This window comes from Mus musculus, chromosome 15, assembly GCF_000001635.26.
Source record: "Mus musculus strain C57BL/6J chromosome 15, GRCm38.p6 C57BL/6J".
Classification (NCBI taxonomy): domain Eukaryota; kingdom Metazoa; phylum Chordata; class Mammalia; order Rodentia; family Muridae; genus Mus; species Mus musculus.
Genome location: NC_000081.6, coordinates 55597896 through 55619622, shown reverse-complemented (window position 1 = coordinate 55619622; position 21727 = coordinate 55597896). Strand labels below are relative to the sequence as shown.

At 42.0% G+C, this 21727-nt stretch overlaps 1 protein-coding gene across 7 annotated transcripts in view; it reads right to left on the bottom strand.

Annotated features, from left to right (window-relative positions):
• Mtbp (Mdm2, transformed 3T3 cell double minute p53 binding protein) overlaps positions 1–21727 on the bottom strand; it is a 69020-nt gene that overhangs the window by 6801 nt on the left and 40492 nt on the right. For 4 of the 7 annotated variants that reach the window (NM_134092.3, XM_006520250.2, XM_017316360.2 and 1 more), the window contains 4 exons: positions 16322–16439; positions 12824–12979; positions 8590–8685; positions 1875–2141 (listed from right to left, as the gene is read on the bottom strand). In NM_134092.3, coding sequence (NP_598853.3) covers positions 1875–2141; positions 8590–8685; positions 12824–12979; positions 16322–16439 — 637 coding nt within the window. Of the gene's footprint in view, positions 1–1874; positions 2142–8589; positions 8686–8809; positions 11197–12823; positions 12980–16321; positions 16440–21727 lie in introns of those variants that run through there. The other 3 variants (XR_383964.2, NM_001168250.1, XM_011245394.2) reach the window with 3 other exon arrangements.

The following is a 21727-nucleotide window of genomic DNA, read 5'->3' as shown; positions in this document are numbered from 1 at the left end:
AAGTACAAATGAAATGAATCAACAATGGAGCCTACTTTTCGCTTTTAATGTCACAACTATTTTCATTTAAACACAAATCCAAGAAAACTAAAATCTCTTAGTAATTTGCATAAAATAACTGACACCAAAGAATGAAGCTGTTTGTTCTTTAGTTCCGTGCTTATGCACTGTGGTAGTGCTGTCAACTTGACAGGATCTAGCCTCTCCGGACAGATGGCCTCTGAGTGTGCCTGTGGTGGGTTATCATGACCGCACTAATCGCTGTGGAAAGACCCATCTTACCGTGAGTGGGCCCCTCCCTCTCCGTCTCCATGGCATGCTAGACTGTCTGGGAGCTGAGCAGCACTTTGCATGGATTGCTCCCTGCTTGTGAGTGTGGGCGGGGTAAGTGCACTGCTTCTCCATCTTACCACAGTGACCTCCCTGCCATGAAGGACCGCAGACCTCAACTGTGAGGTGGATAAGCCTTTTCTTTTTGACACTGCTTCTGTCAGAGTATTTTATCAGAAAAGTAGCAAGGGCAGTGCTAAAAGAGAAGGCAAGTGATAACTAGAATTCAAGCTAACAAGGAATGTAATGAGCAATATTAGGATTCCTCTACTTATACACTTAGAACCCTAGAGGAAGCACTCATACCCTTCACTAAAGAATGTTACGAAAGAAACCACAAGCCTTTGTGCTATACCTGTGCAACGATCTGTGCAAAATAAGTACCTAAAAGCAAATACAAGTAAAACAAAAAAAATGATTCTTATTTCAGCTTTCCTAAATCATTTATATTGCTTCTACAATGACGCAGAAATGTTTTCCTTAAGCCGGACGTGGTGGCACATGCCTTTAATCCCAGCACTCAGGAGGCAGAGGCAAGCAGATTTCTGAGTTCGAGGCCAGCCTGGTCTACAAAGTGAGTGCCAGGACAGCCAGGGCTACACAGAGAAACCCTGTCTCGAAAAACCAAAAAAAAAAAGAAATGTTTTCCTTTTTCAAAGCAGACATTAGAAGCATCCTTCTGTTCCTCTCAGGCTACTGTACACTGTAGTATACAGTATACTTTGTCCAAATATAAATCTTTTTAACGCCTTTGCTTTGCAACTTAATCAGACATAAAAAAATGCCATGAACTAACAAAGTTGTCATAAAAATCATTTAGCTATTTCATAGCAGGAAACAGCATATTCGTATTTTCACCTATTCCAAAGATCTTCGAAGGTTTATTTCTACACATTTTATAGTTATTTTAAAGGCTTAAGTGTAGTCAGAACTTACAGCATATTTTATGCCCAGGGCTAAATCTAACACATGGCCTATAGATCTATAAATTCAGTATTTATTTTATCAACATCTAAATTCTAATATATTTGGACTATTTGGCTAGCAAAACAAAGTGTCTTGAAAAGTTCCATAAAATGTACTAACACTTTTGAAGCTTTATTTACATGTAATGAGTGGTTTTTGAATGGAGCCCCATGAAGCCTCTTGGTTGAAGGCCAATGCAAATAAAAGAAAGAGCAGAGAGAGAGTTAACAAAAAATTCCACCCTCAACTATCATCTTCAAAGGGCAGCTGAGCCTTCACCTACTGGGGGCACCTCTAGAGCTCTTGACTTGACAGCTTCACACACCCACTGTGCTGATGGGCTGAGCATCAACACAGAAAGCAAAAGCTCTTGGCTTTTCCAAGTCATTTCTTTTTACACCTTAGAAGCAAAACCAGTTGAGTACTCAAAATACAAACGAACTTCCTAGTATGAAGGAATGAACCAAGAAACCCATGCAATCAGCAGCATAAAAGTCTGAGGCAGACATGAAAGGAAATCCTCCCAGAGAACAAGATACTTCTCTGGAGACACTGTCCCTGTGGACTCGACAGGTCACCTTTTCTGGGGGTACAGGCAGCTGGGGTCTTTAGATCTCCGCTTCAATCCAGAAACTTCAGTCCTCAGTTCGCCTTGCAGTGCTTCTCCTTCGGGGACACTCTGAGGCTCTGACAGAACTGCAGGGGATGGAAGAGGGCTCAGCACGGTGGGGACTGGAAAACTGTCTCTGGTGCAGGTGGTCTGCGTCTCGTAACGAATAAGGCGCGACTGAAGTTCAGAAAATCCCCCATCTCTTTCTAAAGCTTTTTGGTCATCCAGGCAATATCTAAAATGAGAAAAGAGCGTTGAAATCAAATCCAGGAGAACAATGGGGCCTTTTTCCCTTTCTAAAAGAAAACAGCAAGACACTGTCTTAAAACTTGCCTAGTTCCCTAACAATTGTTAGAAAGTTGACTGAATGGCCTACTTCTCGGCAGCTCACATTTTTTTCTTAGTCTGCTATTGGACAAAAAGATTTACGAATGTGAAGTACAATCTAATTCCTCTTCGATGCACTTCTGTGGCTAGAGATTCAGTTCGTCCTTTGGATTATGTCCAAACTGGCATGGCTGTTGTTTTAATGCCTCTTAAAACTCTAGCCACCCCTGAGTTCTCAGCATGATGGGGATGCAACTATGGGAAATGCTGACTCTGCTGGAAAGGGTGAGTTCACTGTCAGCATAAAGATTTATAGGTATAACGGTATTCAACACTGAAATTCACTTGTCACCCGACTTACAGATTTTCTTTTAAACGTGTTGGTTGCCTGTATATCTGGGCTCTGGTTTAACCTAATCCAGTGAGTCAATGACGTATTAGCTGTGCAACTGCTTCTGGACTCAAAAATCCACGCCAAGCACAACAAAGAAGCAGGGAAAGCATCGATGGCCTTGCAAAGCTCTCCACATCCTCCCCTTTCCGTAACTGCATCAAGGACCACAAATGACTTCACCATGAATGATGGGTGGTCCAAGTAGAATAGACACAAACCTTTTTCATCTGTCCTTTCCACTGTAAAAGGGGTCTAACATGGCCCCTAATACCAGAGCTCATCTCCCAAGGAACATGTCAATTCTCGGACACCCGATAGCCCGATGAGGCTTTCAGAACTTTATTTCAAAGATTATAGGTCATAGATTTATATGGATTTAAGTCCTGGTTCCGTTACCTATTAGCTATGTGAATTCGGGCAGATTATTTTATGCTTCTGCTGCCTAGTGTGAAAATGTGATTTGAAGTACTTATGGAAGGAGGCCCTATCAGGATTAATTGTGAGTGGTGTACTAGGGTCAGACTTCAAAACATGCAGTGGCCACCAAATGAACAAGGCTGCCTCCATCATCCCCAGATTTACCCTCTACCATTGTGCACCTTACAGCACACCAGTCACATGGAGCATAATCAGAATGTAAACTGTAGTTGATGATTGCAGAGCCCAAGTAACCATTTAGTTACTAGTGTGACATCCCTGAGGTTAAGGAAGAAGGGTCATCTTGTTCTAGTCAATGCAGATAGATCTTATAATCCACTGGAAACCTGAACATATATACCACACACCCTAACTCCATCACTAGCACTTCCAAAAAAGGGTTTAAAGATGATTCTAAGACAAAAAGAGAATACACAGAAGAGCTGGCAGAATAGAGGTCATTGTTAGGAGAGAGACAGTGTTGTCAGTCCAAGGGTCCAAAATGACTGAGTCCTGTAGAATGAATAAATCTAGAGCTCTAATGTAGCAGGAGGAAACCGTGTGTGTTCTACTCCCCAAATTTCCTAGCATTAGACTTTCAGTGCTTATTACACATGGCAAAAAGAAGTAACTGTGTGAAGTGTAGCTATGTTAGCCTGACTGTAGTAATCATGCCACTCTGCAGATATGCAATACCATGGTGTTATATATCTTACATATACAGCGGAAATTCAAAGCTGCTTCGGTGATCCTAAAGTGTAGTAGTGTAGAGTGGAGGAACCCTGGTCTAAACTTGAACTATTAGCAATCAGTGCTTCAGTCAGAGGACTGACAGGCAAAAGAGTGGGTTTAGATCACAGATCCTGATGTTTGATTCTTTCTCTAGCCTTTGGTTTAGCTTATTGTGTGTGTGTGTGGGGGGGGGGGGAATAGCAATAACTCTGAGGTTACTCATACTCTGTCCGGGGATATAAATAAAATATACAGTAATATTAAGAACCATGGATTTGTGCAGACTCTGGGCAAGAAGCAATGCAATATGTGATGAGCCTGTATATTGAACTGTTTAGAGAGAAAACTATCCTATGATTATACGGGTATTTTCGTACTACCATGTTTTGTTTCTAAGATGTAGACTTTTAAATGCCTTATAATTCTAGGTACTCCCAATGCCCTTCAACTGAATCACGCACTGTGCACAAGCTCCCTGTGCTGTCATTAAAATGCCCTTTAAGACAAAGTGACACGGTAAAGGAGAGACACAGAATACAAGGTACATATCTGATGTCAGGGAAATATTTACTGTTGGACAAATGATTAACAGTTTCGTATTTTCTACATAAGAATAGCTAAATGTTTTATGGCTGCTGTGCTGGTGAGTTTTATGTCAACTTGACATAAGCTAAAGGCATCTGAGAGGAGAAAACTCCAATTAAGAAAATGCCTCCATAAGATGGAGCTACAGGTAAGCCTGTCGATCAGTTTCTTAAGTAGTGAGTGATGCAGGAGGGCCCAGACCATTATGGGTGGGGCCACCTCTGGGCAGATTGCCCTGGGTTCCATAAGAAATCAGGGTGAGCAAGCCATGAGGAGCAAGCACGTAAGCAGCACCCTTAGCTCCTCGCCCCATGTGAGTTCCTGTCCTAACTCCCGTCCGTGATGGACTATGGATGTGGAATCATAATCCAAATAAAGCCTTTCTGCTCCTCGCTAACGTGGTTTTGGTCACGGTGTTTTATAGCAATAGTAGCCCACACTAAGCCAGTAAAGCTGAGATAAATGCAGCTCATGACACTGTAAATAAAATGCCATAAGGGTTTAGGCCAGTAATGCACAAACAAGTATTCATTACTATTCTAATAAATGAACATGAAGAACATATTGCTTATAAAGTCAGATGTACCACTAATATTTTTCTTATTAAATTAAATCAAGAGACAATAGAAAGATGAAGCACAAGATAAACAAAAGTAAATTACTTGTGGAAACACAATCTACCATGTGGTCAGATGACAGGCACTCCAGCCAGATATTAGGATGCAAGTGTTAATGTTTCACTCAAAGCAGAGCTTCCATGAGCTTCTAGGGCCTGAAGCAAAAAGCACCTGTGTCCTGGGGTGCGTGTCGGTGCAGCAAGGCAGACATCACTAGCACTGCTTTGCTTAGCATGGACACTCTGTCTCTAATAATATAAACAGAGCCTACTGGGTTCCACCCTCAGATGTGAGTTACATGCAAACTATCTATATTGAACTCCCACTTAAGTTTCATTATAGGTTAGGATCATTGTATATGTATTCAAGACTATTAAGTAAAATAGAGGGCTCTAAACCTATCAAAATTAAGGAGCAGAACTTTCTAGGTCATAATATAAGGAATGGGATTTTAAATATAAATTTAAAAACACGGGCTTTGGGCGTGATGGTGCACATCTTTACTCCCTGAACTAGGGAGGTAGTGGCAGGTGGATCTCTATGAGATCAGCCAGGTCTACAGAGAAAATCTAAGCTGGCCTGGGCTATATGAGACCTTGTCTTGAAAGAAAGAAAGAAAGAAAGAAAGAAAGAAAGAAAGAAAGAAAGAAAGGAAGGAAAGGAAGGAAAGGAAGGAAAGGAAAGGAAAGAAAGGAAAGAAAGGAAAGAAAGGAAAGGAAGGAAAGGAAGGAAAGGAAGGAAAGGAAGGAAAGGAAGGAAAGGAAGGAAAGGAAGGAAAGAAAGGAAAGAAAGGAAAGAAAGGAAAGAAAGGAAAGAAAGGAAAGAAAGGAAAGAAAGGAAAGAAAGGAAAGAAAGGAAAGAAAGGAAAGAAAGGAAAGAAAGGAAAGAAAGGAAAGAAAGGAAAGAAAGGAAAGAAAGAAAGAAAGAAAGAAAGAAAGAAAGAAAGAAAGAAAGGAGGGAAGGAAAAGGGAAGGGAAGGAAGAAAGAAAGAAAGAAAGAAAGAAAGAAAGAAAGAAAGAAAGAAAGAAAGAAAGAGAGAAGGAAAGGAAAGAAAGGAAAGAAAGGAAAAGGGAAGGGAAGGAAGGGAAGGGAAGGGAAGGGAAGGGAAGGGAAGGGAAGGGAAGGGAAGGGAAGGGAAGGGAAGGGAAAGAGAGGGGGGAGGGGGGAAGGGAGGAAAGAAGGAAGGGGAAGAGGAAGGGAAAAGAGGGAAGGAAGGAAGGAAGGAAGGAAGGAAGGAAGGAAAGAAAGAAAAACAAACAAAAGAAAGAAAGAAAAAGAAAAGGCAACCAAGCAAACATCAGTGGAGAGATGGTTCAGTGGGTAGCAGTGCTTGCTAGCCATTCACAAGGACCTGAGTCCAGCACACAGGGCAACAGACTGAGGATAGCCGTGGATTCCTGTAACTCCCGCTCCAGAAGGGAGGAAACAGGGAAACAGGATTGCTAGAGCATTGCTGGCGTCCAGCTTGGATAAAAATCACTGAGCTCTGGGTTCAGTGAGAGACTCTGAAGGGAATAAGGCAGAGAGCAACACAGGAAGAAATCCTATACATATGCATGTAGTCTCACATACACACAGTACACACATACATACATACACACACACAAAACACAACAATAAATGAAACGTAAGCATAGCAATCAAATCAATAAGGAAAAGGGGAGGTGCATTCCCATTTTTCATAGCAGACAGTTTTGTATGGAGACAAAAAGTGTTGCCAGAAGGTGTCCTATAAGAGTAAACACTAAGGAAAACTGAAACCAAAGAAAGCCAAGAATGTGCTTCTGAAACGAAGACTGGAAGCAGGCACCAATGAAGAAGAGAATGTGATATGGAGGTTAGGGGAGTGAACATGGGAGAAGCATGAGAAGGTGTGGGAGAGAAGGGATGAGAGGGAAGGGGTGGGAGAAAAGGGGTGGGAGAGAAGGGGTGGGAGGGAAGGGGTGAGAGGGAAGGGTGGGAGAGAAGGGGTGGGAGGGAAGGGGTGGGAGAGAAGGGGTGGGAGAGAAGGGGTGGGAGAGAAGGGGTGAGAGGGAAGGGGTGGGAGAGAAGGGGTGGGAGGGAAGGGGTGGGAGAGAAGGGGTGGGAGAGAAGGGGTGAGAGGGAAGGGTGGGAGAGAAGGGGTGGGAGGGAAGGGGTGGGAGAGAAGGGGTGGGAGAGAAGGGGTGAGAGGGAAGGGGTGGGAGAGAAGGGGTGAGAGGGAAGGAGTGGGAGAGAAGGGGTGGGAGGAAAGAGGTGAGAGGGAAGGGTGGGAGAGAAGGGGGTGAAGGGATGGAGCAGTAAAGGGGGGTGGCTGATAACTAAAACTAAGGGTGACTGAAAAAAGCTATACAAAAGCCCACTACTTTGTAAACCAAGTAAAAAGTTTAATTTTAAAAAGTCTGAATGTAAATACCCTGCATGCATGATGATGCTGCTCCCAGAAGACAAAGGTCATTAATGAAAATCCTATGCCAGATATAAGGAGAGGTAAGTAATATTATCAAGATAAATGTACGAATGTATGAAACTATCAAAGAGTAAACTAAAAGAAACAATTAAGGGCTGCAGTAGGTTCTAGGGTCATAGATCCTAGAAGGAACCTATTACTAGTGTGTTACAAAGTATCTGTGCTGTCAAAGGGTGTAGGACCCGGCTTCCCACAAAAGGGCATTCTCAACACTTATGTTTGTACCCACAGATCAGCACTGCACCCAGGCTTCCTCAGAGATGCCTCTGTGTGCTGGAAGCAATGGTTAACAGACTCCTAACTGCTTAGAGTGCTGAGCAGAACCAATTGCTGAGTGCTCCACCCTAGGCCACCCCTTTGCAGCATACCAGGGAGCGTCATGGAAGTGGAGGCAGGACAACTGTCAGAGCAGGAGCCCAGGGAGAGGCGCTGAGAAATGTGTCTTCTGGATATATGACATGGCCATCTGAAATTCACAAAGCTGTCACCACCAGCACAAGAGCTACATAAGACTGGGCCTATCAGTGTCGCATCATGGGTTCAGGAGAGGTTCCACCCTCCCTGAGGACCCTAATGGTGCTTAGGGGTGGTGGGGGTGGGGGTATTTTTCTTCAGTGGTGTAGCCATTCATAAGTTGCTCTTATCTGCTATAAATGCTTCTGTACGCAACACTAATCAAACTTAGCGGCAACACAACACACAGAAAGGTGAGAGAGTTGCAGGGCAGTGGGTGGGGCGTTTGCTAAGGGGAAGGAGTTTAGGGGGAGCGGGAAGGAGATAAGACAGGAAGAGTAAGGTGAATATGAAAGTCAACTGAAATGATACAATGACGTACACGTAATTAACTTGTTTACATTCTTAGTTCATCTACTCGTTTCTAAGCAAGTACAATATAATTAGTGACAGAGAAAATACATACTAATAATGTACAGCCGAAGAAATTTTGTTAAAAATATTGCGTAACTAAAAAAGATACTTAAACGAACCAAAACAAATTATTAGACAAGTCATTCTCCTCTAGTAGAACATGAATTGCGTACTGGTTTGGGCACATACTTTGTTTGGGGTCTGTATCGATTGACATCATTTTATTTCACATGCAGCAAACACTTACAACAAGACAGCTGTAGCAGCAATACGCAAAAGTGTAAAAGGAACTTACTCAATCCCGTGGTAATGGCATTCCGAGGCTTTTTCAAAAGGTAAGACCTGAAGTTTTCCAGGACTAAGCTCTGGTGTCAAAACAAAAGGCTTTTCCCTGAAATGAAAAGGGTTTCATTTGTATTTAAGGCTTACTACATAGCAGAGAAAGTTAAAGTTTCTAAGGAGACAAATCTGACTTCTTTCCCTACATGAGGTGTTTTTGTTTTGTTTTTTGTTTTGTTACATGAGCTACAGTCATCGGGGAAGAGGAAACCTCAACTGGGAAAATATCTCTAACAGATATGGCTGTAAGCAAGCCTGGGGGCATTTTCTTGAGTGATGATTTAGATACCGGAGGGTCTAACTTACTGTGGGCGGTGCTCCTCTGGCGGGTCCTGGAGGTTCTAAGAAAACAGGCTGAGCAATCCATGGGGAGCAAGCCACTAAGTAGTGCTCCTTCATAGTTTCTGCTTCAGTTCCTGCCTCAGGTTCCTCCTCTGAGTTCCCTCACTATGGACTTTGCAGAAGTATAAGCCTAGCTGCTTTCAGTCAGTAATTTATCCTGGCAATAGAAACCCTAACTAAGACACGAAGCATTCGAGTCAAGGTACCTGGCCGCGGTGGTACAGGCCTGCAATCCCTCAGCACCTAGGAGGTGGAGGTGCAAGGAGCGCCTTGAGTTCCAGGCCAGCCTGGGCTGGGGGGGTGAGTGCAAGGCAGGACTGGGAGAGAGAATGAGAGCCTGCTGACCTAACGTATCCTAAAAAGCCTAAAAAGGCAATGACGAGACAGGCTAAGTCTGTCCTTTCTCCATTTGTTTATGATGGGATGCCACCCACAGGATAAAACTATGAGACTGAGTAAATCACGAAAGAAAAATTATTTGTAACGTAAATTCAGGAAGCAACATTATTCCTAACATGTATCACTCTGACCCTTGGTGAAACGAGTTTGTGTCCAGTTGTTCAGCTAAAACATTTTATCAGAGGAATAAAGTTAACTTGAATCTTTGGTAACAAAAGAATGTATTTCCTTCTTACTATAAGTCACATGCCACTTATGTTAGGAGTGAGCAAATACACAGAATCAGGTCTCCAGAGGAAGTGCTGCACTGCGTTCTGCAGAATGCTTCACTCAGCAAGCCCTTAGAGCTTCCACACAACAGCATCATCCAAGTCCTTCCTCACCAAACCTGCAGGGCTACTGTGAATCCAAGCGGCTGCTGCATCAGGCTAAGGTCACTGGGTTATCCTGACTCGGCCTCCCTTTCCTGATGAGTTACCACCCACTGGTCTAATGGTCAGTCACAGCCCTGAGACTCAGCATTGGTTCCATGGAAATGGGCAGAGTCTGCCACAGGGTTGGCCTTTACATGGTGACGTGCAGAGTGAACAGACGTGGAATGCAGAGCTGGAAACAAGATGCACTCCAGCAAGGCCAGTAAACCCAGCAAAGCAAAGCAGTGCATCTGCTCAAAGATGGACAGAGCTTAACAGGAACTTGAAGTCATTACATCAAATGTCACACATGTACCAACTGATGAATCCTAAAACAAAACAAACAACAACAAAACCTCATATGCTAATACTGCTATTGAAAGTGTTCTACAAAAAGTATCATTAGTAAATTGCAATGACCTCATTATTTTGAGGAGGGACCCTTCAAATGAAGAATCTGTAAAACAAGAATCTTAAGTTCTCCACATTTTACTCTTTTCTTCAATATTTATTTCAATTCTCCCCACTGCATTATTTTTATTTAATTCCTCAGTTTTTGTCTCAGTCCTTCTAAAAGAAATGTAACAAATAGTGTTTGCTAGTGTTTCTTATTCCCTTGGTGCACTCTAAGGTGCATGGCTGTCCCTTTGTTTAATGTAGCACGGCCACCAGGTGGTACCTTGCCCAGGTGAGAGCAGCCAGGTCAGTTCAGCTTTTAACAGTCATGTTAGGTCAGTGGTTCTCAACCTTCTTAATGCTGTGACCTTCTAATACAGTCTGTCATTGTCATGGTGACCCCAACAATACAATTACTTCTATTTCTACTTCATAACTGTACTTTTGTTGTTATAAATCATAATGTTAAAATATCTATGTGTTCTGATGGTCTTACGCGACCCCCTGTGAAAGGGTCTTTAGACTCCCAAAGGGCTGACAAGTCACAGGTTGAGAACCACTGTGTTAAGTGAAGAGGCAGTAATAATGCCCTGTTTTCCTAATGTGAAAGAACCATTGCAGTTTTTCTAAGAGCTGGGCAAAGTGGCATGTGCCTGTAACCTCCACAGTTGGGAGGCAGAGGCAGAACGATTGCAAGTTCAAGGTTAACTTGGACCATAGAGTGAGTTTGAGGTCAGCCTAAGGTATATAAGGCAATGTCAAAGCAAAACCAAAAAGAAATCTTTTCTAAGTACATCACATGTAACAACTTGCCTCCACTGCATCCTAAAGGCACTGCAGTAAAAGAACACATGGGAGGTGAGTGTACCGTGCTGTTGTAGCGCATTCATCTGCAGCGGGGGCTGTCTGTCTGAAGGCACTGTTCATTCCACCAACCGGGAGGAAAGACCATTACCCACATTCTTTGGTCATGTTATATAAGCTTTATTTTCTGCCAGGCAGTGCTCTCCCCCCTAAAGCAAGGTTTGAGAAAATAACACTGAACACAGAAAACAGTGGGGTTTATATAGCCCCCAAACTGCAAGATTAAGGGTTTTTCAAGGGTTTTTGGTTACAGAGGAACTTGGCAGAACATTTCAAAGTTATTTGGCAAAACATCTTATCAGAGTGGAGTTCAGGGTATAGGGTGTGGAACATGTCAAACTCTAGAAAACAGGTCAAGACCTGCTCACATGCAAGGAAATAGGAGTGAACTTATTTTGACTTTGTAATAAGATGGCTTCTAACCTTAAGATGGAGTCAGGCTGGTCGGTCAAGGACCACGGTGTGGTGACTAGAGATGAGCATCTGTGTGAGGCTCTGCTTCCCCACTTCCCACTAAAAGGGGTTTTCAACCTCTCAAAGCCACAAGGAAGTAAGCGACTCCAGAGTTCTGTCACTTTTATTTCATTTGGAGCATTAGGCCACTAACACACAATTCCCCTGCTGTCAGTGATGGGGTTCGTGGACCCTTTCTCCCCAGTAACTTGTACGAAAGGCAACCGTGCTCTGATTATTTCTGAGATAACTCAAACCCCTTCCAAAGCTTACCTTTAAGAAAAATATTTATCATAGCACAACTCAAAATTATCGAATCACAGTGGTCAAAGAGAGATTCAACCTTTTGGTCCTTAGAAGGTTTTTAAAATAATAGATTAAAAATAAAAAAGAATTTGGGGAAGTAAATTATGTGATCTTCACAAGAAATTGATGCTACAATTTTATTTATACTGTAGGCAGCAGCAGGAGCAGCCAGCATTTGTTAACTAGCAACTTTAGTAGGTGCTGTCTCCAAAGTAAATTTAGGATAAAGTATTTATAGCCAGGCAGTGGTGGTGCCCACTTTAATCCCAGCACTTGGGAGGCAGAGCCAGGGGGATTTCTGAGTTCGAGGCCAGCCTGGTCTACAGAGTGAGTTCCAGGACAGCCAGGACTACACAGAGAAACCCTGTCTAGAAAAACCTAAATAAATAAATAAATAAATAAATAAAGTATTGATGCAGATATTGAGCTTGCACTTGGTAAGGTCATAGTTTCAAAAGAATCTTGACTATTTTCTCCCCTCCTTCAGCTGGAAGGCTCTGAGTTTTTGCTGTTAGTAGTTATGACCAACAACCATCATGCTAAGTAGTGGCAAAAGCAAAAAGAGACACTAATGCAGAAGAGGAAAAGTTAAATCCGCCTGGGCTTCATGGAAAGGTAGCAGGAGGGAATGGACTCTCCAAAGCTGTCTTCTGACATGCGCATGTACACTGTGGCACACCGGAGCCACACATGCACAAACACCCCAAAGAAGAACAAAGGAAACACGGGGAAGAACAGATTGCACCCTGATTTCATTGTATACAGAGTAGCCTCCCTTGCCCCAAATACTAAGGAAATGGACAGAGTCGCCCCTTCATCTTTATTTTCTTTACATTCAGGGCCACAGAGCAGAAGGGCATTGGGTGAATGTAAACATGAGGCTACTGAGGCTAGTGATAAACAGTGGAGGCGAACCTGGGATTTCTGCCTCAGCCCAGAGCATCAGTTAACTCCAGGGGGAAAAAAATACAATGCTATTTTTAAATGACTCTTGCAAATTATAAGTTTCTAACTCACCCCCGTTGAATGTGTAACGGCTGAAGATCTCCGACTGGTAACCCATCCGAGGTGAAATACTTCAGCAGCTCCTTAGCATCCAGTAATGTGAGTGAGTCCCGGGGACCCTCTTTATGGCCCAGCAACTGTTCAGACGAACGCGGTAATGAGCCAGTTCTGGGAAAATAATTTGTATAGTTTTATTAAAGGTGCATTCAAACCCACCGCAGCCAGGAAATGATGATGAGAGAAACATCCATTACAAATACAAAACGGAAGGCACGGACAACACATCCGCACAAGACAGTAACTACAGACCGAGATTATGTTATTTATTAAATACAACACGCTAACAGTTCAGTAATGTGAAGTTACCAGTTCTACAAAGGGTAAATTTAAACTGAAAGCCCACAATATAAATTTCGGAAGCAAAGGACTGAATGCTTCAATTTTCTCTACATTTAAAAGATTATTTAAAGCACAGCCATGAAATGAGACGGTAATGGAAATTCTCTCCAAGGTCTCCTCCAGCCATGCTTACAACATCATGAATACACACTGAGTGCATTTCCAAAGGATTTTACCTATAGTATATTCTTAATCTTCACTAATTTCCTTGAAAAAATATGAAACAGGTCTTATATCAAAACAAAGTAACACCTAGTGAGGACTTTATAAAAATGCAATCAGTGCACCATGCCTGAAACAAGCGTTCCTCACACTTTCCACCTGAAGTCTGCAAGCATATATCAGTCACATTACAGACTGGGCACAGCAGAGCTGCTTACAATAGCTCAAAACTAGACGGACGCCAGCTAGGAGCTACCGCTGCCTTTATCACTCCATAAACCAGACAATCACACAGCAAGCGAATGAATGAATGAATGAATGAATAGAGGAAAATACTTTCATCTCAGGAAATAGTAAATATTAGTTCCTGAACCACTCACTGCTCTGTCACTGTAGGATAAATAAAAACCATTCAATATGTCAACATGACATATTAAAATTTTACCTTTTTTGCATTTATTTATTTATTTATTTATTTATTTATTTATTTATTCGGCGTGTGCGTGTGTGCATTGGTGTACATGTGTGTGAGTGCCTGTGCATGTGTGTATCCAAGGACAACTTGCAGAAGTCCGTTTTTTCCTTCTACCAGGGAGGCCATGGGGATTGAATTCAGGTCCTCAGGCTTAGCAAAAAATACCTTCCTTTCTTTTCCTGCTGAGCCACCAAGCCAGCCCCATCTTGATTATATTTTACGTATTACTCAGATGCGACGTTTTTATGAGTAATTCTATGATTAAAATGCTGGCATTGAATTTTAGAGCCGTGTTTTTACACACTAAGGATCAGCACACGGTGGCGGGTCCATTTCCCCTTTCTAGCCCCATCATTGTTAAAAGGAATAGAATCTAAAAAAATAGTCAAGCAAGAAAACACAGGAACATTTTCTCTGAATTTCATACTCTGGGTGGGCAAGAGCTGCATTGTGATTTTAATTTAATTTCTATATAGCTTCTTTAATAGTATCTTACAATGCTCCTTAATCAGTACTAATCACAATCAATGTTTCAGGCTGGAAGCAACGGAAAAGTATAATTTGAGTTTATATAGACTCCAAACACAAAGATATCAAAGCAGTTTTTAAAAGCCTAATTTGTGATACACTGCACAAGACCAAGATAGGTGTCTTAGGTTAAAAAACTAAGCCTGACAACTGAGCTTTAAACATTCACATACATTCTGCCATGAGGCTTTCACAACTTTAAGGTAAAACTAGGATCTCTTATTCCACTCTCATTTAGTGACAAAAGTCATGACACAGGTTGGTGAGTTGAGTCTAAAACTGAATTCTTATTGCCTTCTGGCTTTCACTACAGAATGATTCTCTAGTTAAATGTTTTAACACTAACACAATTCTGAAGACATGCAATGTAATGTTTGCTCTCACACAGAAACTTGATGTGGTTTTCCTATCAAAGCACCTTCAGTCCTTAATGACCACTTGATTTATAAATGTCACTGCAGCACAGCAAACAAAGCTCACTCTGATTTGTGAGCCCGCAACCACAGCTCACAGTTTACTGCACAGGTCGGACTCCAGCAGAGCCAAGCAAGTGAGGGTGGACAGAGATAAATTCAGCACTCAGGGAGATACAGAAAATGCATTCACAGACGTCATAACATGGCCCTTCATGTTTAAAGAAGGAATCAACACTGAGCTGTAGTGTTGTGAAGGATGCAAGAAAGAAAGGTGTTGCTGAGGGTCTAACATGCTTCTGGTTCAAGAATGATTATGCATACACATGAAACTCTCTGTTCAAACGGAAATCAGTGTCAACTAGGGAGACCCTTGAGGAAGAGCCTGCTTCCCTTTCTAGAAAGCCACAGAAGACGAGCTTTGGGGTCAGAGTGACGATGAGCAATAATGACCAGGAGCAATAAAGAACACCAATGCAAATACCACCTGCTCATAGCGCCCCTCCCTGAGCTGTCCACCTGCTCTGAAGACATGGGAGCTGTGGAACCCTTTCCATGTGTGGCCCTCGTCTTCTTTTGATTGACTCTCTACTAAAAGGAGCTCACAAATTAGACAGGCACTGGTGCTCTTCCTCATGTGCCCCAGTGCCAAACAACCGGTATTTAATCAATACTTGTGGGCAAAAATGAAAAAGAGGGTACAGCAGGTCATAAAATGATATCAACAGAGGAGCTACACACTGAGAAAGAAGGGTAAGCGAGTTCCTACTCCACCATCCAGCAGCCACACAGTGTCTACTGTGCACCAAAGCCAAAGGCCAAGGTTAGTTCTGTCTCAGCCTACCTACTTACTACATGGACAAATATGGACACAATCAGAACACTTTCAAGTGACTTTCCTGAGAAGAGGAATGTCTCTGAGAAGAACAGACCTCACCTGAAAAACCTCCTTCATCAGATTGGCCTGTAGGTAAGCCTGTGGGGCATTGTCATGGTGTGAGAAGAAGACACTCTGGGAAGGAAGTCCTGAATTATATAAGAAAGCAAGCTGACCGAGTGTGGGGAAACAAGCCATGGAAGGAACACGCCTGCACGGCCTCTGTTCTAACTCTTGACTCCAGGTTGACTTCCTGGCCTGCTTGAGTACCCGCCTTGACTTCGCTCAGCGATGGACTGTGTTTGGGATATGTAAGCCAAATAAAAACTTTCTTCCCAAGCTGTTTTAAATCACTGTTTTATCTCAGCAATAAAAAAAATAAACTGAGTATGAATGTTGGTGGAAAATGCTGTATAAAGTTAGAATTACAGTATTCACCAGTTATGCATAATTACAAAGGAACAGGATAATAGAAAAGGCAGATGACCTTCCCCTTTTAATGGACATGCTACTCTACTGATTAGCTACTTAATAAAGAAGGCATGTATTTCTATTTTATAATGAAATTATAAGCTACTGATATATTAAATAATTAAAATATTAAGAGAACTCATTTGAAAATACTGAACATGCATTTCTACAAACTCAAATATTACCTCATTTTTTGTTTAGCTTTTTCAGAAGTTTCTAAATTCTGAAGAACATGTCTTTCTGGCCATTCCAGAGGATTGGTTTCCATTAGGCTTGAAGAATAAGGTTCAACTGTACCGTCATCTAAAAAGAGCAAAATAAACATCAGCATTGACATATTGTAACACAATGAATGCTCTATGTAAAAACATATCTCTCTCTGGCTGTGATGACACAGACCCATAATCCTACTGTGTGGGAGGTTAAGACAGGGAAATCACAATGTAAGGCTAGCTTAGGCTTTATAATGTGTTCAAGGCCTACCTGGAGTAAGCAGTGTGTGTGTGTGTGTGTGTGTGTGTGTGTGTGTGTGTGTGTGTAGGCTAAGAACTCAACTGAGACATTTGTTAAGAACCTATCAAATGACTTGAACTGTTTAAAATGTTACTAAAAATATTGTTGGAAATAAAAATACCTTCAAATAGAGTTTATGAGCTATTACTGAGAAAACACAATGAAAATATTAAAGCTCACGTGGAACAAAGGCACAAGTTCACTATTCTTAGCAAAAGAGGTCAAATGAAAAGGAAAGCAGTCTATGGTGAACACTATAATAAATGCTATGTGACTTTCATACTAGAAACAGGCAAAGCAGAATGAAAAGTTTCATGTCGTTAACAAAAAGATTACCTCATTCCCAAAGGCATAATAAATGGCCACTATATGCTTATAATGTTCTCAGGGTTACTCTGATGTGATTCCCACTCATCTGTTAATTGGAGATGCCCTCAAATCACTAAAACTCAGTATCATTCCACTCCAACAAGAGTGCAGGTGGGCACCATCTTGCTGGTTGCTATGCTGTAGGGAATTATACTGAGTCTGCTCCTAACAACAGAACTCAACAAAACTTGAAAGGACAGCTTCCATTCTCATCAGAAAGTATCAGCTCAAACAGTGCAAAATTAACAACTGTATTATGGCTTTGAATTTTAAGCTGCTGGGGCCTAGCAAACACAGAAGTAGATGCTCACAGTCAGCTATTGGATGGATCACAGGGCTCCCAATGGAGGAGCTAGAGAAAGTAACCAAGGAGCTAAAGGGATCTGCAACCCTATAGGTGGAACAACAATATGAACTAACCAGTACCCCCCAGAGCTTGTGTCTCTAGCTGCATATGTAGCAGAAGATGGCCTAGTTGGCCATCAGTGGAAAGAGAGGCCCATTGGTCGTGCAAACTTTATATGCCTCAGTACAGGGGAACGCCAGGGCCAAGAAGTGGGAGTGGGTGGGTAGGGGAGTGGGGGGCGGGTATGGGGGACTTTTGGGATAGCACTGGAAATGTAAATGAAGAAAATACCTAATTAAAAAAAAAAAGAATTGCTTTAACCTATTATACAGCATTCTAATAAATGCCTTAAAATTGCTAGATGCTTACGTCAGTGCTAACAGAATACCTGTTTTGTTTATAAGTATTATAAAAATGGAAGCAAATATCTCTCATTTTCTCTCTACTTATTATTTAACCATCATTATTTCAAAATATCTTCTAATACCTACATTTGGATGTCCTCAACAAGCATCATCAAAACACACCATTTCCCATTTCTTATTAAGAGTGGTGAAATCCATTTTATAGGGTAATGAGCTTTACAGCAAAGCAATGTGCTTCTTAATGGAGACATGGCTTTGTAATAAAAACATACAGAAAATAATCAATGCCAGTTCTCCACCACTGCACACTCTGTGCTTTTAAGAGGATTCAAGTTGTCATTTAAAAACAAAATGTAGTCCTGCATATTACAAGAAAAAATTATTATCTGAGGATGTAACATACACAAATATGAATGGCATAGCCTAATATTTAAGAACAGTGAACAAACATTAGTAAATGTCAGATCTTTGGGGTAATAACTAAACATAATTCTTATAGTAAAATAAAATACAGTATTTTATTTATTTGTGTCTCACGATACTATATACCATGTCCCCCTAAAAAATGTAGGAGAAGGCTCCCTGAAAAGTAAAGAAAATTACCTTATTTTACAAGATGAAGAAATAGAAATATAACCAATACAATTAGGAAACCAGGGAAAAGCGGCCTTAACATCACAAATCCCAGCCATCACTATGTATGGCTAAGGAGAAGAAGCCATTACTTCTTACAGCTAAAGTAAGAATAAACACAATGAAAAAATGAAATTATCACTAGTATAAACTATTTCACAGCGCAATTATAAACATGACATTAAATGTTTGAAATACCAAAAGGGATTTCAAGCTACCTACGAAACGCATATACATGGCCTTGCTATCTGTCGAGAAGTGCCAAGACACTTCCTGTGTCAGCTATGAGGCACCATATCCACTGGAAAGTCCTCCCCAACTTCAGCAGTGAGCCAGTAAGCTGGCTCCATCATGGCCAAGTGGAGATCTGTCAGTTGTTAGACTTGCTAGGATGTCCACAAAAACTGAAGCAGTACAATTCATCCTGTATCACTAATAACTACAACTGTGCCTGGTTGCAGTGTGGCAAGATAGGAAATTGATTGGCCTTACTAGTTTTACATGAAGTTCAATTTACTTATAGCTGTATTTATTCAAATCAAAGAATGCTAACAGTCACAACTGTATTCATAGGAGTCATGCGCAAATGAATAGCCTAACAGTTTTCGGTTCAGGTCTGACAAGTCTTCATCCATTTGTTTAATGAGCAATTTGGGGGGCTCCTTTTCTTTATGCCAGGCTCTCTGACAGGCCCTGCAGCTATGGAGACAAGTAAGTGTGCCTTGTACCCTCAAGACACCCTGATGTGAAGAGAAGACAAATATCAGCAACAGGCAGATAGATCATTTAAATCTATGCCATATAAGATGATGGAAATGGTTGAAACTGGCCAAGTCCTGAGAAGGCCTTAGAGAAGAACACCTGAACATCCACAGAGCAGATATGTAGGTAAAAGCTGAAAGAAATGACTTCTAGGCTGAAGACAAGGCGGAGGGAAAGCCATGGAGGAAAATAGGACATGTCCAGGGATCAAGCTCACTGATGTACTAAGGAAAACGGAATGTACAATTTGGGAACCAGATGGAGCACAAGGCCAGGGTCTGCTCAGGCTTGTATAAGCCAGAAAGGATGACATGGTCTGTGCGAATGAGAGCAATCAGCGTGGTTTGAGCTAAGGAATGACATGTGGCCTAGGAGATACCACAAACACCTACAGCCCAGTGCTAACAGCATCCTAGGCTTGCTCGCTCAGGTCACGTCAAAGATGCCTCTCTTCTCTCTCAGCTCCCATGCAAATCCTTTGACAAGCCAAACCTCTCTCCTACCTCATACTCCCCCATGGCTAGTCTATACTAGTTGCTTCTTCCTTGAAAAATCCTTTCTTCTCCTCTCCTTCCATATGTCAACATCCCTGGGCTTCGAGCTAGGCTCTGTAATTGTTCTACTCTAGTTCAAGTCATGTCTTCTAAATGTATGCCATTTTACATAGGCAGCACTATGCAGCACTCACTTCACAACAGTTCACAAATCATTCATCTTCACGGCAGTCTAGCCCACTGGAGTGTTTGAATAAGAACGATTCCAAAGGTTTATACATTTGATACTTGCTCCTCAGTCGGTGGAACTATTTGGGAAGGAACAGGACATATGGCCTTGTTGGAGGAAGTGTGTACTTACTGGAGGCAGGTTTTAGGATTTCAAAATACTTGCCCCATTCCTGGGTAACTTTCTCTGTCTCTTACATGTGGATCAAGATGCGCCCTCTCACTGTTCCTGCTGCTGTACCTTTGCTGCACCCATATGGACTCTAACCCATCAGCTCAACTACTTTCTTTTATTTTTATTTTTATTTTTATTTTTAATTTTTTATTTTTTTAATTTTTTTGGTTTTTCGAGACAGGGTTTCTCTGTGTAGCCCTGGCTGTCCCGGAACTCACTCTGTAGACCAGGCTGGCCTCGAACTCAGAAATCTGCCTGTCTCTGCCTCCCGAGTGCTGGGATTAATGGCATGCACCACCACTGCCCGGCTCAACTACTTTCTTTTATAAGTTGCCTTGGTCCTGGTATTTTGTCTCACAAGTAAAAAAGCAATTAATTTAGTCACTCTTAATTTAAAGGTAAGGGCAAGGAAGGTGGAGAGGTCAGAAAACGTGCCCACACTTACATAGCCAGTGTTTAGCCTTGGTACTCTTGCTCAAGAGCACAGGCTGTAACCAGGAAACATGTTCTCCTGCTCCCTGTATAGAACTCTATTCACAGGTGACACAATGTCTCCAACACTCTTCATATGTCTTACTCTGAATCGCTATTTGATGTTGGCACCGCCATGGAACGATGGGACTAATACCACAAATGACAGGTTCCGTGTTTGTGGTACTTATTGTTTTCTAAGTGTTTTACACCCATTAACTCACTTAATCCTCACAAAATGCCCAGGTAGTAGACTGAACTTCCCTTGCTCCTCCGCCCATTCCCTCCACCCTCCACCCACTCTCCCCCGCCCCCATAGATTTGTGGGCCTCAGTCACATAAGGAAAACACCCCAAGCCCTTCCACATGTAAATGAGACATCCCTAACATCTCAGACCAAGACAACAGGAAAAGAGATGTGTGGTCCTGTAGGACCACAGAAAGAGATCTCCATGCTAATGAGATACCTAGAGGCCCAGTGGCAGAGATGTGAGGGCCCACAACACTACAGTGGTTGGTCTTCACTGTCCACTTTTTTCTTTTTGAAATCATCTAAAAAACCATAAGTCTGGATGTGCTGTGATGTAACTACTGAGGAAGGATTCACCTTGAATGTGGAAGAGCACTAAGCAATGGACTTGGGTCCTGGACTGAGCAGAAAGGAGAAAGCAAACGAGGTGAATACCAGCGTCCATTCCTTTCCAATTCCTGAGAGGACACAATGGACCAGCCAGCTGGTGTCTCTACCATCCTCCTGTCTTCCCACTACAGTGGAATGCTCTCCCACCATGAGTGGAAACTCTTCCTTAAATACATTTTGCCAAGTATTTTATCAAGGAGATGAGAAAAATAATCCAGACCGCAGTTAACAGGGCCCAAATAAAAACTAGAAGGCGTCTGTATTCAAGCAGGGCACAGGCCCACTGTTTTCATTCACTGCTCTACAGTGTAATGTGGTTGAAAGGAGTACGATGCCCATTTCTGTGTGACTATTGGCTATCGTGGAATGGGTGCTCAAACACCACTGCCAATTTGATTCTGTGATTTTTTTTCATTTACCTGAACAAGAAAATGGTTCCTATAAAATAAAAACAAAAGTTTGTCCTCTGTTTCTACATCAAGAGAGAGATGCTTTCTTGCTAGACACCAGAAAGCTTCCCTTTATTCAAATTCATCATAACATTAGACTTATAAAGAAATGATTGCTAACTGCCCCTGTGAAGTATGGTGACCTC